Source organism: Orbicella franksi, chromosome 2, assembly GCF_964199315.1.
Source record: "Orbicella franksi chromosome 2, jaOrbFran1.1, whole genome shotgun sequence".
Taxonomy (NCBI): Eukaryota; Metazoa; Cnidaria; class Anthozoa; order Scleractinia; family Merulinidae; genus Orbicella; species Orbicella franksi.
This window is the reverse complement of record NC_138146.1, coordinates 14,164,512-14,181,006: the sequence shown is the minus strand read 5'-3', so window position 1 is coordinate 14,181,006 and position 16,495 is coordinate 14,164,512. Positions and strand designations below refer to the sequence as shown.

The window sequence follows — 16,495 nt, the reverse complement described above, 5'->3', positions numbered from 1 at the left end:
CACCAAATTTTCCACTTTGTATTTAAAATTGATTCTAGTAACAAATTCGGTTAGCACAAGTGAACTGTTGTTCAGTTTACATGCATACACATAGAATTTCATAAAAAGGAGGGTTTAATTGAATTTTCTCCCTAGCAAGGAAAGGATTCAAGGATTCACGCTCTTGAAAGGATTCAAGAGCGTGCTCTTGGCATTGTTTTCAAGGAAAAAACTGCTACATATGATGAACTGCTTAAGAACGCTGGACTAACTACACTGTACAACCTACTAATGTACAAAGTAAACTGACACCAATCTACATACAGAATATGTTTGCAGAAAATGGAGCGACATACCAAGATTTCGGACTGTAAAATACGGGAAACGCCATAAGATATATGGGATCCATACTTGTGGTCAAGACTTTCAAGAGAAGGTAAGAAAAGCACAAGCCTAAATGCCTTCATCTCAACCATCAGAAGAAGAGACATAGAATCTTTACTTGAGGATAACTGCGAGAACTTTCACCTATGTTTATCTTTACTAGATTTCTAGATGAATTCCAAACATTCCAAATTGTAGTTAATCTCATTGTAATAATTTGTAGGATGCTTTTTAAACTAGTCGTAATAAAAGATAATGAGGGCGTTCTGTGTCTGTGATATAACTTAAATAGCTGTCTGTTGCTGAAATCATTATCTTTGTGAACAGCTGAAGTTTTACAGACAGATATAACAGTGACAAAGTCCAGTATTTTTTTGTAGATTATTTGATTTCCTTGCTTTATAGTTAGCAAGTTGAGACCACGGGTTGATTACCTTTGATGACACGTTGCGTGACTAGTTTTCGTAAACTCACAAGTTTAATGGAACATTTCACTTCAAAATTTATGCTAAGCATCTCATTTCGAATGAGTCGATAATAACTTGCTTGTGATTGAACATGACCAAACCTAACCATACTCTATTGTCTCATTACTCTTCCATAAAACAAGGGGAGGGGAGGGGGCGCTTATTTTAAATTTTGGCCGATAGGAGGGGCGCTTATATGAGGGGAGGCGCTAACGCGAGGATTTACGGTATATCAGTAGTAGGTCCACAACTAAACCGCGCCCTGGAAGCACCATAGATATTGTACCTGACACTGATCATTACTACGCCTATATGTTTTGGGTTATGTGTTTTTAGATTACTGGCTGTTCCGTATATATAATTAAACATTTATCAATGTAGTGTGAAGAGTATTTAAGTAGATGTAGGAGATGCAGATGTTGAAAAGTAATGACCACTGTAAAGACGTTACACTCCGAAAGTAGAAATAAAATCTGTAAAAATTTCACGGTTCTTAGAAAATCACGAAAGCAACGATACCCCAAAGGAAAGCTGATTTGAGTGGCGTTTTAGATTACCTTTGTTCCAAAAGCGATGTATTATTCTATTTTAGGGCTGGCGAATGGTAAATGCGAGACTTCGCGAGACGGCGAGACAAGCGTTTTTCTCTGCGAGCCCGAGACATTTTGACTTTTTAAATTGCGAGACCAAGGCTTCCAAGGGTTTTATGTGCGATCGGGAGACGTTGAGACTTTTAAAATTCGAACTCCAGATTTAGCTATGAGCTAGAATGAGCTTGTACAGCCTTTTAGCCAGCTTCTTCGAACTGGCTCCAACTGGAAATTCGATTATATTAAACACACTCCGTTATGATATCCTAAAACAAAATAACTGTTTTTCTGGGATGTTACTAAAACAGGTAACGGAGACCGGGGACCGGGAACCAGTAACGGTGGTCTGGGAACGAGTGTACAGCGGTAATCCGCCTGAGAATTCAACATGATCTGGGGGCACAGCCGGTAAAAACTCACGTTTACAACTGTAGCACTTCCTCACATTTGCCCAAATTGTTCCCTTTTCTTTTCCTTTGTCCGCCATGTTGAATTCTCAGGCGGATTGCTGCTGTACACTCGTTCCCAGACTCCCGTTCCCGGTTCCCCGTTACCTGTTTTAGTGACATCCCTCTTTTTAACTCCACATGCACTTGGTGAGTGATAGGGATGTTCGCCCCAACTGACTAAACCTTATAAAACAAAAATGCGGGATGTCGCGGGATCTACACCCGCTCTGAACACTTGTAGTTGGTGTTGTTCTCGGTAGTCCTGAGTTCAACTCCTCGGTTACGCTTGTAAATAGTCCACTGATCTCCCAACTGGCGGTTGGGATTTTTAACCATGTTACGCTCATTGACATTACTTGTTCCATTGTTTGTTTCTAATGGCCCTGAAAAGCACTATTGGGGGAGTGGTCAATTAAGAAATCTATTCAGTATTAATTAATTGTTATTTCATACATTTCTCAACACTACGCTATCGCAAAATAAAGTGTTTGATGATCCAGGTAAGAAACTGACTCTTCTTTTAGGCAACGTCCGAGTCGTTTGAAAGTCCTTTCTAATAGTTTTTTGGTGTATTGATTTCGTGGTCTAAAACAATATTACATCCTGTTGTAACTTAACTTGGCCGCGTCGAAAGTCGAACTCTAACGACGGAAGCAAAATGTACTCAACATAGAAGGTATTGGAACCTTGAAGAGAGTTTTTACATTCAGCCGGGCTGATTGACATCGCTCATAATACATCTGAGCATTACTGGAAAATCCGGCCACGACTATAGGAAAATCAAAGGAGAGCGCGTTGTTACTACAGCCAGACCAAACCATAAACCCTAGTTAACTTCCATAAGGCTCCGAAAGTAGCGGCTCTTGGTATTCTCGGATTTAACAGCCTTTCTGTATCGCTATCGCTGCAGGGTTGTTAGTAACTAATCGTGACTGACTGACCGCTGGCCAAAATGTATAAGCCGATTAAACTTTTTAAAATCGTGACAAATCATACATTTTCAAATATAAAATACACCTATAGGATGTTTTGTCTTGTAGGAATCAATCTTACTCCTGCTTTATTTGTACACTGTAACAATATGCATCCCCAAAAGAACCCCCTCCGTCCCCAATCGTCCAAACTCCACCAAATCTCAGGCGCAAAAATCTTTCCGCTAACCAGACCCTCAATTAAAAGCTCATGGGATGTTTTACGATTTAGCTGGGAAGAAAAAAATACGCCTTCCACATTCAATTATTGTGGAGTTTACTTAATATTTCAACGTGATTACGGTATGCGCCTAAAACTTTTCAAACTCAACATGCCAACACGCCTTTCCAAACATAAACTTAAACATTCCTTCCCTCAATAATAAGCCTTCCCACCTCCAATTTTCGAAAATAAGTACAGTTAAAATTCTTCCCTAGTCCCCCCCCCCCCCCCAAAAGCAGCTAACATATGTCAGCCCAGGCTTGTTATCGTACGTTCACAGCAGTGCACATATAAATTGCAGAGCAGTTCTATACTCTCGCCGCTTTTACATGGTATGATGAATTGATCATTACCCACTTAATTAACTCGCAAAATTACATGGTAACGAAAGGTGAAATGCTTACTGAAACGAATTCGCACATGAACAGAGTAAAAATCATCAAAATCGGGTATTTCGGTGCAGAGATTGCTGTATCTGTAATCTGCAATTACTTCTGTTACATTTGAGGTCGCTGACTTTCGGATTTGACAAAAGGCACTTCCACACCCACAGGGAACAACAGCCCTGTGATGATGTGGCGAGAAGCCGAAGATATCCCACGTCAAGGTAACAGACCTCAATTCCATACAGCAAGAACCGGATCTTTGCGACCAAAAATTAACTCTGTCCCAGGCTTATGTTAGAATTACCAACTTTCATGACCCCCCAAGCCAACCAGCAATTCATCATCTGACCCAGTACACCCAAGGTCTGGTAGGCTCACTGTTGCCGGGAAGACAGAAAAGACCAAACCTTGGGTGTCCAACAGAAAGCACTTGGATATTTTGCTTACGACAAAACGGTCATCTTTGTCCCCAGGGTCTTTTAAGCATTGAAATACAAAAGGACGGTCATTTTGGAAAGAAGCGCTAAGAGAGAATGGAGCGAGAATATGGTCTGCCATTTTGGTAAACTTCCTGATCGTTTACTAATGTGTACTCTAAAGTTATTTCGTGTATTTTTTGTGGTTTCGAAGTCTCTTCAGGGCGTTCGCTCCTTTTGGGTAGCGTCAAGATTGCAATACGTTAGTCAAGATCAAAACTAAAATTACGATAAGCTTACACGATTTCTTTCAAAGGGATGTCATTCATTAAAATTTATTTTTTCCAACCCTATCTAATTATTTCTCCAACTATAAAAATGCGCGCAATCATAGCTATTCTCTTATGATGCGGCATTTCGTCAAGGGTAGATTGATGCTATGTTTACACGCGCGACCAAGGCGTTTATAACTTAGCCTCTGCCTCTTCTTCTTCTTGTCTGTCCTCTTGCTGGGGTCGGGCGAGTGCACGTTCTCCACAACGGTCTAAAACGACGGCAAACCGCGAATTAACGTCAATGAAAATCCATTTCTGTACCTACATGGAGGGTAAAATTTGATTGAAACCAACAATCCCTGCCTGCGCTAGGAATCTTTATCTTCCTCCGTTTCCAGTGTTATAAGCTCCATATCTTGAACAGTAATGTCCTGTTCGATTACATTACAGTCCTGGGCCTCTGTCCGCATTTCATTAGCACTAGCCTGAATTCCGGCGCTATCCTGTAGGGTTAGACTTGCAAATCCAGCCGTTGTCTCCCGAACTGAAGAGCTCGGACGGGCTCTGCGTCTAAACGCTGCTGATCCAAGTGTCGACAGAATAAGATCCTGCACGAACAGGCTTCGGTCTGCGCGCTCGCGTTCTAGGGTTTCCTGCTCGGCTTCGGACAATGATGGTTCATTGGCCCTGAAAAGTACGGTAGAACTTAGCAAAGCAAAAAGTGTTCTCTTGGAATCACTGTCAACTACTCGGCTGAGTTTCGTTTGAGATCCCAAAGAAAACCACCTGGGGCTGCAACGGTTAAATAGCTTTTAGACCGCGATCTACCGAGTTCAACTACAGTACGTTGGTGGATATTTTTTTCTGCCTCCCTTCTTATATTAAGAAAAACCGTCCCAAGCGGACTTTCTCGACTGCATCAACACAAAATGGTCAAAAAGGAGTCACTTGGGAAACTTCAAGCAAATAACTGTTTCAATCGAGTTTTGAGAGCGGCAGACAATCTAAGAACTATAACAACCGTCTATCAACAAACAAAACACGACCTGAATGTTTTTTACATTCTGACAGGGGTGTCTTAGTTCCTGGGATTCATTCCTTTTTTTCACTTTAACCTTGATTGGAGGGCAGAGCTTAAACTTGGCACTAAAAACTTTCATCACGGAGTTGACTTTTGTTTTTGTGAAAGGAAATGAAAAGAAATTTCGTAATAGAAAGATTAGGATAATCATAATAGATACACGTCAGAGACATCAAGATTTTGTACTACGACGGTTGACAGTAACGGTTTGGGACTGGAATATCGGCACTTGGTATCTAAGTACAAAATAATGGGCAGAATGGCGACCTCAAACGTAACAAATTAATAACTTAGGGTAACTACGACTATAAATCATTTGCCAATTTTACAAACCTGGCAAGAAGAAATGAAGAAGATGGGGAACTGCTGCTTTCTTGAGCGCTAACCGTCGATGTAGTCGGCGCACTGCTACTCGCCGCAGCAGCAGCAGCTGCCGCCATCTGCCTCCGTGCTGGAAGTCTTTCCAGCCGCTCCCTCGTCTGCTGCACTTGCTGTCTCTCTAGCTGTAACTGCTGTTGAAGTAACTGAAGCTGTGACTGCATAGGCATGGGAGCTTGGGGCTGCTGAGCTTGTCTTCGAACGCCAGAGAGCTGGGACAGAAGCTCTGCTATAGGATCCATGCTCTCACGGGCAGAAGTGGAAGAGGAGGAGGAAGAGGAGGAAAGACCACTGCCTCCAGATCCTCCAAAATGCATATTGGTTGCTCGTGGTCGTGGAGGTCTCGGTATCCTCCCACTAACCGCTGGATGAAATAAACGTCTTACGTGCCGCACAGGAGGGGGCTCACCTCGCTCGTCGTAGAAACTCAGTTAAAGAACACAAACCTAATCAGGTAATTTCTCATCAATTATTTCCATTTGAATGGTGCTCCATAAACCCCAAGTTAGAACTACCTACATTTAAGTACTGCTCAACAGCTTTCCTTTGAATGGTCACAAATTATGGTTTCAAGGACAGTCTTAAAAGCTAGAATCTTTCTACCAATGGTTGGTAAGGTGGGGAAAGGGTTATAAATAGAACAATGTCACATTCTTCTTTGATGCTTTCAAAATCTTCCAGTCTACGTGCTGGAAATGGTGGGCACAGAGGTGACAAAGTCTAGCAATAATCTAATGTTGGCTGGGTTTGAATCCCTGATCTAGGTTCCCGGCTCATGATCCTGGGTTTTTCTCCAAGTTCTCTAGAAACAGTGGTCAAATGGCCACTGCTCATTTCCATTTATTTTCATATTTACATGTACAGTGGAGCCCTGCCTTACGGCCACCCTGTTAATACGGCCACCTTGTTATTACAGCCACGTTATTCTGGTCTGAACAAATGCTCAGTCAGTCATTTTCTGTATGGCCACCCCATTACTACGGCCAGATTTTTGTGGCCCATTGGTGACTGAATTAACCGGGTTCCACTTTATCTTTTTTATTTAACATCTACTTTGAAACAGAACACTAAATTTGTTTACTGTGCACTAAATTACACGACAGCCCAAATGAAAGGACACCTTAACTTTAAGGAAGGCATATTTTTCTCTACCAGACAACTAATGCAACAAACCCCTGATCAAACATGAACTCACTAGAGGCATTCATTACTGAAATCACTCTTTTCCCAGATAGGAGAGGGAGGAGAAGACCAGTAGTTAGGAGACCATCATGAACCCAATTCAATTTTGTACTTGAATACAAATCAAAGTTACAAATATATGCATTTCAGTTGAAATGTAAAGGATATTAGCATATCCGGCCTACTGGGAGCTCTGTGCTCTAGTGTCAAATGAGCAGCAAAGTCATCTGTCACATGATTAGGGTCGCCACCTGGCAAGGCTGCGCACACAGGACATACCTTGGTGAAACACAATAAACCAATTGAAATAGTTACTCTTACTTAGTAATAACAATATTGTAAGGAAAATGCTGCCATATTGCAAACCTGTACGTCAGTTTCAAAAAAAATACTTGAAACCTGGATTGGGGGAAAGGGGGGGAAGGGGTACATGTAGTTAGGAAGTGGAATAAAAATGGTTGGGCTATGAGCTGGCAAGGAACAAAAAGGATAACCTGGGTGACATAATTATTGTAAGGGGGGCACTCTGATTTAATTGAGGTTTGGAACTGCAGCCTATCCACAAACGTATTTGTTGCCATTTCTATTTAAAAGCATAATGTTGAAAAGTTGGATGGGGAGAGGCTGCTTACAACCAAAACAATTTCTTGTGAGCTGGGAGGAAGGGCATTTTATTACTTTACAGTGTTACAATTTAGTCACTGCTTTCATACTTAAGAACTAAAATTCTTCCTCCTTTTGGCTGCTGTCATTAGTACACAATGTTTTGCCACAAGTTAAAGTACTGGCACTTGAATTTTTCAAGACAGTGGACTTGACATTAAATACTTACCACTTCAATGGAAGTGTCACTGTGCTCTGAGGCTACATGTTCCTGTAGAGCTGTTTCTGTAAACCCCATTTTACCACAATAGGGGCAAGTGAAGGACTGTGGCTGGTCCGCTGTAAATGCTTCCCCTCCATAGTAAAGTTCTATCAATCAGTCAACCACAAATGGAAAATCACTTTTAATATTTATTTCTCATTTGCATCACTAACGTTTTCCACAGTTTTACCCTTTCACTCCACAAGTCCATGGAAGTCCATGGATAGCCTTTGTACACCCACCCACTCTCCTCAAAAAAAATCTAAGCGAGGGTGTCTGTGTTTACTGATAATAATATTGTTTTCAAGGTGACATGATTTTCCCTTGATGTGTGGTAAACCACCAGATTGGCTCATCGATTGTTTGTGGTTCAAGATAATACAGTGCTTGTAAATTGTTGAACTCGGTTGTTTATGTTTTGCTCATTGTTCTGACAAATATCTTGGCAGTTTGCCATAGAGACCACAATAGAAATCTGCTATATTTCGTGAGTGAAAATTTATGCAAGGAAGATGGTTATCAATGGCAATGCACAGAACCCCTCTCCAATTTTTCTTCAGGAGAGCTGTTGACTGCACATGGCCTAGTCCATGGATGGAACCCTGGTTAGCAGACAGTTCATTTCTGTTTTTCTACAGAGCACAAGTGAAAAGGATGGAAAAACCCCCTTAAATCAATGATAAATTAGATGATACATGTACAAAAAATATTTCCACGATCTGAAAATAAGAATGACCAGAAGAGAAGCAGGTTCCAAGGCTAAGGGAGGACCATGTATCTCTACACCAAAGGTCTAATTGTACCATCACACCAAAAAAAAGAACCAGAAACCAAACCAAAAACTAAAATAATAAAACACAAAAATAAAAGCAACAACAAAGAAACAAAAAACACAACCAAACCACCACACCAGAACTGAAGCTTTCCTTACTTTATAAACCAGTAATTCTGGTATATGCGTGCGGGTAAAAATATGATGTACATGTGCTCTGCCACCAATTTTTCTCAAACAAGAGCATGTGACAAACTTACAACAACAACAACAACAACAACTTTATTTGTACTCAACATAGAAATTAGAGTTAGATGAACACAAATAAGTTAAAATAAAAAGAGTACACGGCTGCCTCAAATAACCTTAATGGGCTACCACTGCAAACTACCAAAATGTGATGAAAGCAGTGACAAAATCCTCTCCCAAGGACTTGTAACTCACTTGCACCAAAGCCAGTGCAAATCTACCCCTATTCCCCTACAAGGAGAGACCCTCTGAAAGTCGCAGTAAAGTTCCACTGACAGTTACACGTATATTGATAAGTCCCAAAAGCACAGACCCTCTGAAAAATTGTGGGGAATATCACATGAAACAATTCCAATATATTTGGGGCAAACCTACAACCCCAAAATAACTACTGGAAATGTAATTTATTTCGAAAAAGAAATCTAACAAAATGAAATTCTTTCCATAACAAGAACAAATCTGAAATCAGCATAACCTGTATTAGCCTTACCAAAGTCTGTTCTGGTGAGAATACATTGCATAGGATGATCTGCTGTGTGTCTTGTTGTCGTGGCTCCATTCTCATAACACGTCGCACACAGGTCATAATCATAACAAATTAAACATTTGAAGCGTTTACCACGGAAATTTCCTTTACTACATGAGTCACAACTCACACCTGTTGAAAAGCCAAGTAAAACAAAACACAATCAGACATTTTTTGCCCCTTAATTTTGTTTAAAAGCATGGATGGCTAAGTGTACATGTATTACATGGGTTCACGCAAACAAGTTTTGACTTAACCCATTGACTCCTGCAGCTTTTTGCCAAAAATGCATTTTTTGGACATTTTGGAGATTTTCAGGCTGGAAATGGGCCAAATTAGCTCCAATCTACTCAAAAATGAATTTGCAACATGACAGCATGCCTTTCTTTCCACTAGCATCGCGTTTTACGACATTTTCCCTCAGGCATGCACAGAAATCAAAAGGCTTTTTGATTTTTTGATTTTTTTTTTTTGCCTTTCCTTTTTCTCCTTTTTGTTTCTTTTTACTGCAGTGATTGACCTTCTACTGGGCTTGCTTCCAGTTTAAAACATTCTGAGAAAGCATCTTTGACACAGGCAATTTTTGCCATGGAGTAGCCACGTGTAGGGGCAGGAAATTTTGTTCTGAGTTTTTCACTCAACTTTTTGAGCATTTTTGTGCATATCTCAGGCTCCATTGAGCCAATCACTCTGATCTGGGTATCACTGGAAAGATCTTTCCCTCCTGCAGAAGTTGAGCATAGATGATGCTAATTTTGGTCAAGGGTGATGACGTCAGAAGTGGAAGAAAGGCCAAGGCTCGTCATGGCCAGTTACAGCTGGCACAGGAGTCAATGGGTTAATTTACCAAAGAAACAGAAAATGGCAGTTTCATGTTTCAAACCCAGCTGCTACAAAGCTTTTACAATTTTGGAATACAGTGGAACCCCACCTTACGACCACCTCGTTATTACGGCCACTTTATTTTGGCCCAAAAAAAAAGCTCAGTCAGTCATTTTCTTATTTAAAGAACCCCTTTAATATGACCACCCTGTTAATGCGACCAATTTTTCATGGCCTGAAGGTGGTCATATTAACGGGGTTCCACCGTATTTGATCCACACAAAACATCATGAAACATTTTTACTCTTTCAGCTTCACCTAAACTTAGCAATGTGAGCTAATACTGTTTCACTGATGAACAAAACAAAACAAAAATAGGTTTAAAATTAATTGTCACACTGGGCAGTGTGACAGTGTACTTTTAACTTGTTTCCTTTTCATTTTCATTCCAGTTTAAAGGACCCTTGTCAGCCTCCGCCATTTTCGATGCCATCAAAATTATTGATATTGCATAATGCAAGCATCTTATTCAGTGTTTCAGCCAGAAAATTTTACTTGAGGGCCAAAGTGGCCCCTGATGATCTTTTTTAGGGGCCAATTTTTTAGGAAAGGGGCCAATAAACTGAAAGCTACAGAAGGAAAAATGCATCAGGGTACCTAGGAAAATAAAGCAGTTTATTAGGATCTATGATAAAATTTAATAGTAAGTGCTTTTTGAAGGGTTTCTACTCAATAAAGTTTCTTTTGAATCAGATACTAGTATGAAGGATCTGTGCATTACAAGAGAACAATCCTTGGGTCTACATGACAACTAACATCTGGAACTCATTGGACCTTACTTTAAAACTCAGTAGAACTATTTCAATTTTTAAAAAAGCATTGAAACGTAAATTAATTGTACAGTTTTTAAATTCGTAATTATCTAAATTAGAATGTAATATTATTAATTTTAGTATATTAGTATTTAATTGTAGTATTGTACCATATAGTCTTCGAAAAGCCCCCATAGGGAAAGACAATAAAGGATGTATGTATTTGTATGTATGTATGACGTAGTCAATGATCAAGGGTTTGCAATGCATTATAGAGCGATTTCAAACATGGTCAGCCATTTGGAAGTTTTCCGATATGAGAGAATCAATACAGCAAAGCAAAAGGATGGATTGACTTCTTTTCTTATGTTGAATGTTTTAAAAGCAAAGATCTCTCAACATGATTTTTCTAGAAGGATATAATGTGTGACAAAATAACCGTTATTGATCATCAACACAGAGAAATGTAGTCACCATTATGCTGTAATATGGCGACTAAACCAGAATTTTTGGTCGCCAAGGATGAACTGCTTGTAGCATTGGTGACTGTATCAATCACAATTTTGAGCCCTGGGACAGCTTTTAAAATATTATGCCTGTGTTAAGCCTGCAGTCTTGTAAAAGGAAAGGGCCAAATTGGCCCATTTTTTGTTTTTCTAGGGGCCATCTCTGATTGTAACGTGGGATTCCCGCAATGCCACGCTCTGGCCGAAACACTGCTTATTGCTTTACTGTAAGTTGTATTCTTGAAAGTATGTTTAATTAACTTTAGTAATTTCACAGTGATTTCCTTCATTTTGACGTATTCCATATGAAATATAATAGCCAAACTCTCACATGTTAACAAACACAAAAGTGTGGCTGACCAGGTGGCCCTTTTAGGGTCTACTTCCCAGAATTGTTTTGCTATACAACAGAGCTTGACTTTCAGGAAAAAACCTTGGAGCAAGCTAGCCCCTAAAATTTCAGATTCACTCGCCAGCCCTTGTAAGTACATGTATTTCAGTGAAAAGCGTGAAAAGTTAGTTGGCAGTGAAAAAGTCTGGTCGCATTGGCAACCCCAGCGGTTGCAACATCAAGCTCTGAAAAACAATGATAAACAAGAATTCCAAGCCTAATTATTTTCGCAGTTGACAGGATTTCCTTGCCAAGTGATTTGTTTTAGTGCCAATGTTTCTGTTTGGTGTTATATAAGTTCTTAATTAACAGGCACAACGGCCTAGGACATTTTGACCAAACAAAATGTGCTATTTTGGACTGCAGTACTGGGCAGAAGTAAACATGATCTCTTTGAATCCTACAATTTTTGATATCGAACAATGATAGTTAAAATACTAATTTCTATAAAAATGAACTTTTACAAAAAATGCACTCGTGTGTTAATGAAAATACAGACCTGCAAGTGGACCCAATGACCAATGGATTAAATGAGTGATCTCTACCCCCCACAAGTGCCATGCATGTTAAGTTCAAAATTTTATGGCAGGTGAATATTAACAACATGTACTCTCTTTGGATGCATGCTAGTCCATCAAGGGTTGGTAAGTGCAGTACAAGCCATTGTTTAATGATGAGGGCAGCACTTCATTCAGTACCAGAAGAAAAAGAAAAAAATGGCTTCTGACCAGGCTGTTTACTAAAACAGTTTCCAGTGCCAAAGCACTCAATTTATCTGAAGTTATGCCCCAAGCCATAATGTTGAGAGCCCAGTCTAAACATTGCTGGGGCTCGATTTCAGATCTCCAGTTTTCCATTTTCAGAATTGCCCAACAACAAAAAAGGAAGACTGACCTATTGCTGGTTTTCATGTGACATCATCATTTTCCAAAATAAAAAATTACCATTCCTTCTGAAGTTTTAGTTTCATCAGATGTACATGTAAGACCCTCTAAAAACATGATGTTTTGCAACGTTTAAACCTGACAGGGTTCCTCATTATGTAATAGAGAACATTTGAATTTCCAAGTTTATGGGTTGTGTGACATTAAAATGGAGGCCGGATAACTCTCAAGTAAGGTCGAAAGATGAGTTATTGCTCAAGTTTGTGCTAACTAAACAGTTCTTGCTCTATAAGAATTAATTTCAATGTCTCGGAGCTCTAGAGTAATAACTTTTCATTTCTATGGCAAAACTCAACAACAGATGTTTCTGCTACTTTACAGTTGCCATGTTGGTGCCCCTCAGAAGGGCACATGGCATCTCCATACAAAGCTCTACAAATTTGGGTGAAACACTTTTCAGAATAAAGTGTGAATGAATAACTGCACAGACCTAAATCTTCGCGAGGTTGTTTATATATCAATCATCTTGCATGTCCTCAAAAATTTACTTAAGTACTAAAAACCATAACCAACCATTACTTGTTCATTTTGGTTACCATAAAGAGGATGGCAATGTAAGTGATAAACATAATGATATCATGTAATCAAGTACATGAGGTATTAACCACCAACCATGAGTGAGCCAAGAGTAGTTTGCTTCTTCATGATATTATCATTTTGCTTTCAAGTTTTCAGCCAGCATAACTGGTGATTGAACGCCACGAAAGGAAAAGTGAACGCCGAGTGACTCTCTCCCAGTGTTCTCTGTAAGCACCTCCGACCCGGCAAAAATCATCCTCTAGTGATCCTGGGTATGCTAGCTACTCTCGAGGTAAATTGGATTTTTCAAGATCAAAAATGTAAATTTGAAACAATTTTCATAAAGTTCTTTACCATTTAAGGACCTCTCCAGGCCGAAAAGCATTGTTAATTTAGGAGAAATGAGCCTCAAACAAGCAGATCAATCCATTTGTTAGGGCAAATCATAAATTAATTTAAACCTGTCAATTCTGTACACTTTCATCACCATCAGTAACTCACATGGAAATCAATGTACAATACACATGTAACATGTAAATAAAATACTAGATAACTTGTGAATTATTTTTAACAATCAAAGCTTAAAGTAAAACAAGCAAGTTTATTTCTAGGTGCAGGAAAAGTTAATCGAAACTGAAAAGTGCATACCCAGTTGACAAAAATAAATGGAAGAAGACAGTTTTGACAAAAATTCTCAGTTCCTTTAAACCAAGCTTTTAGTCAGATGGGCATCCAGTTTTTTAAATAATTCTTTTTTATTTTCTTTGCTTATTCTCTTCTAAACTGTCATGTGAGCACTATTATTTTTCCTCAAAGATAGTGACACGAGCCAAGCATGATCTGTGAGTGGCAAGTAGCTCTTGCTCCTCTATCTTTGAAGAAAAATGAGAGATTGCTTAGTGCTGATACTCTGGTCATGCTACCTTCCTACCCCTCCCAATGCAACTTTCTCTCCTTTACTCATTCTCAGTTTTCAACAGTACTACACCAAACCCAAAGTAGCAGTCTATTCTCTTCTATGTACCCTTCATACCATGATGGCAACTTCAACTATTTGACAAGCAAAGGACCAATTGATCCTATTTACAAGTTCAGTATAACATGGAGTTGATGGGGTAGCTCTTTTTCAATCACTTTTAGCATTTGCAAAATAGTAGCAGACAAAAAAACAACTTTGAGATACAAACACAAAAACTTTTAGCATTGGGGCAAAGAAACTGTATTTTAAACATTCTAGTTGATACAGTGTACCTGAAAATACACAGTGAAAACACAGGAAAAAACAGCTAAGACGCTTCATTTTTTGAAACTTTTCAAGGAGGGGAATGTCCCCAGAGCCTGCTAGGGAATGGGGTTGTTGGCACATATTGCAATTTGTGGATGCCCGCTTACAAAATCCTGGTTACAAGCATGTCTTAAACGAGCTATTATTAAAAATATCTCACATTTTTGCAAACATATCAAAGGAGTGGACTTATTTATGCTTTTTGTTATTACTTGATTTGAGTGTGAGAATGATTTTTGAACATGCCAGTTGGTGCAACATCATGGTACACCTGTATGTTTTGCATACTGCTGCAAGCCTGTTGGAAAGACTTCTGTATCAACCTTTGCAGATTAATTCTTTCCCAGGCCTGATGCCTTATCATTACCACTTTGTCTGTTTTTCTTTGAAGGGACTCGGAATGTTAACAAAACAGTGGTATTAGTGAACCACTGCGCAATTGCTTCTTCCATGCCTTGCTTTCCACTTTTCGCATCATTTTAGTGAGACATTAGGAATTTGAACTTCAAAGTTGTTGTAATTTATTAGCGATTTACATATAGGCCATTGCTTTCCTCAGTTATAGTCAACCCTCCTCCCTTCCAGCCCCCAACTTCTTGCCTTGCCACTTTCATCATGTTTAAATTGAGTTATACATGTCCATAAAAGTTGACAGGCCCATGCTCCAGGCGGGGGTTTTGATGTAACACGTCTCCCTGTGGTTGGGACTTTTGATCGTTCACCGAGTCCCGGGGGTCAGAACTTTTGACTTCAACCGTTAGTAGACTGGGACTACCAATGCCATCTTGGATATCCCCATCTTGGATGACCGAGAATGACTGGAAACAAACTGTACAGAATTGGAAGAAAACAGTGTTCCAGATCGCTGGCTGTGCATGAGATGCTCAGAAGTTTGGGGTTGAACTGAACATTGTTGCAGACATTCTGTAAACAAGGCCTTTGTTACATATCTTAGTTTTTCCTTAGTTAAAGGTTAACTCCATTGCTAAACATCATTGATTTGTATTTTGAAAGTTGTGTATGGAAACAAATTTCCGAATCCTACATAACATCAGACTGTTTTTAATTTAAGCTCAAATGAATTGAAATTATCAAAAATTTTACAGGATAGTGTTCTGTATTAACCTTCATACATTCATTGAATTTGTAATGCATGTTGTTTCTAAGCATGGTTATAATTTTAGTACTAAAACGAAATTGAATTATTGAACTTCCTCTTTATGAGCCTACCATGTGCAGATTATTATTATGAATTAGTGAATACATCTAAGATCTTGAATCCTCTTATGGGGCTTTTTTCATATTTCTCTACTACAGATAGAGGTCAACATTTTATTTCCATCGTTCTGTTTAAAATGAAAGTAATTAAAATGTCACGATGGTGTAGGAAATTAGTCGTGATAAGAATTTCCATGTTTTCAGTCTTGTTTAGTCGTATAAGTTTAGGCAGTCATCACAATTTTAATATAAATTAGATGGCATTTCTATATTAAAAAGATGTTGCATTTTGACGTTGCTGCTTTGTAGCCTTTTATTTGCGACTTTTTGATATTTAAGAGTAAATGCCTATAAAAATGGACCTAAATCGCCTATCAATGGCACAAGTCGAAAAATTGATTTCGCTTGTATTTTGTCCATAGATAGGTCCTAGTAAGAATAGAAACGGACCATAGTTAGTTTCTGCTAATACAGCTTTCTTTGGTAGAAATACACCAAAAACGATTTCGACCCGATTGGGCTCAAAATCTACTTCCGGTTTTGCTGAATTTTCCGAATATTTGATTGCTTCGTGCTCCACAGAACAGCTACTTGAGAATCTTTCAATGGATTTTATATTCAGTTCAGGTCTTCGTGGTATGACTGAGCGAAAAATAAAATAAATCAAAGTTAGTTTTGAGCCCGAAAAGAGATCAAACTGACACGCAAAATTTTACAGTGTGTCGCAAGAGAATTATTGCATGAAAACATCGCCATATTTTTCTATGGGCTATAACTTTAAATACCATAAAAACACTTTCTACGG

General features: G+C 39.1%; 3 protein-coding genes across 3 annotated transcripts in view; 1 reads left to right on the top strand and 2 right to left on the bottom strand.

Moving 5' to 3' along the window:
• Positions 1–16,495, top strand: part of LOC145478137 (uncharacterized) — a 119,215-nt gene that overhangs the window by 65,211 nt on the left and 37,509 nt on the right. The gene's annotated exons all lie outside the window — the stretch shown is intronic.
• LOC145478099 (PAN2-PAN3 deadenylation complex catalytic subunit PAN2-like) overlaps positions 1–16,495 on the bottom strand; it is an 84,201-nt gene that overhangs the window by 30,825 nt on the left and 36,881 nt on the right. The gene's annotated exons all lie outside the window — the stretch shown is intronic.
• Positions 4,351–16,495, bottom strand: part of LOC145478112 (E3 ubiquitin-protein ligase KCMF1-like) — a 16,773-nt gene continuing 4,628 nt past the window's right edge. The window contains exons 2-6 of the mRNA XM_081456031.1: positions 9,158–9,325; positions 7,614–7,753; positions 6,950–7,060; positions 5,555–6,018; positions 4,351–4,827 (exon numbers count right to left, since the gene is read on the bottom strand). Coding sequence (XP_081312157.1) covers positions 4,509–4,827; positions 5,555–6,018; positions 6,950–7,060; positions 7,614–7,753; positions 9,158–9,325 — 1,202 coding nt within the window. The 3' untranslated portion in view covers positions 4,351–4,508. The remainder of the gene's footprint in view (positions 4,828–5,554; positions 6,019–6,949; positions 7,061–7,613; positions 7,754–9,157; positions 9,326–16,495) is intronic.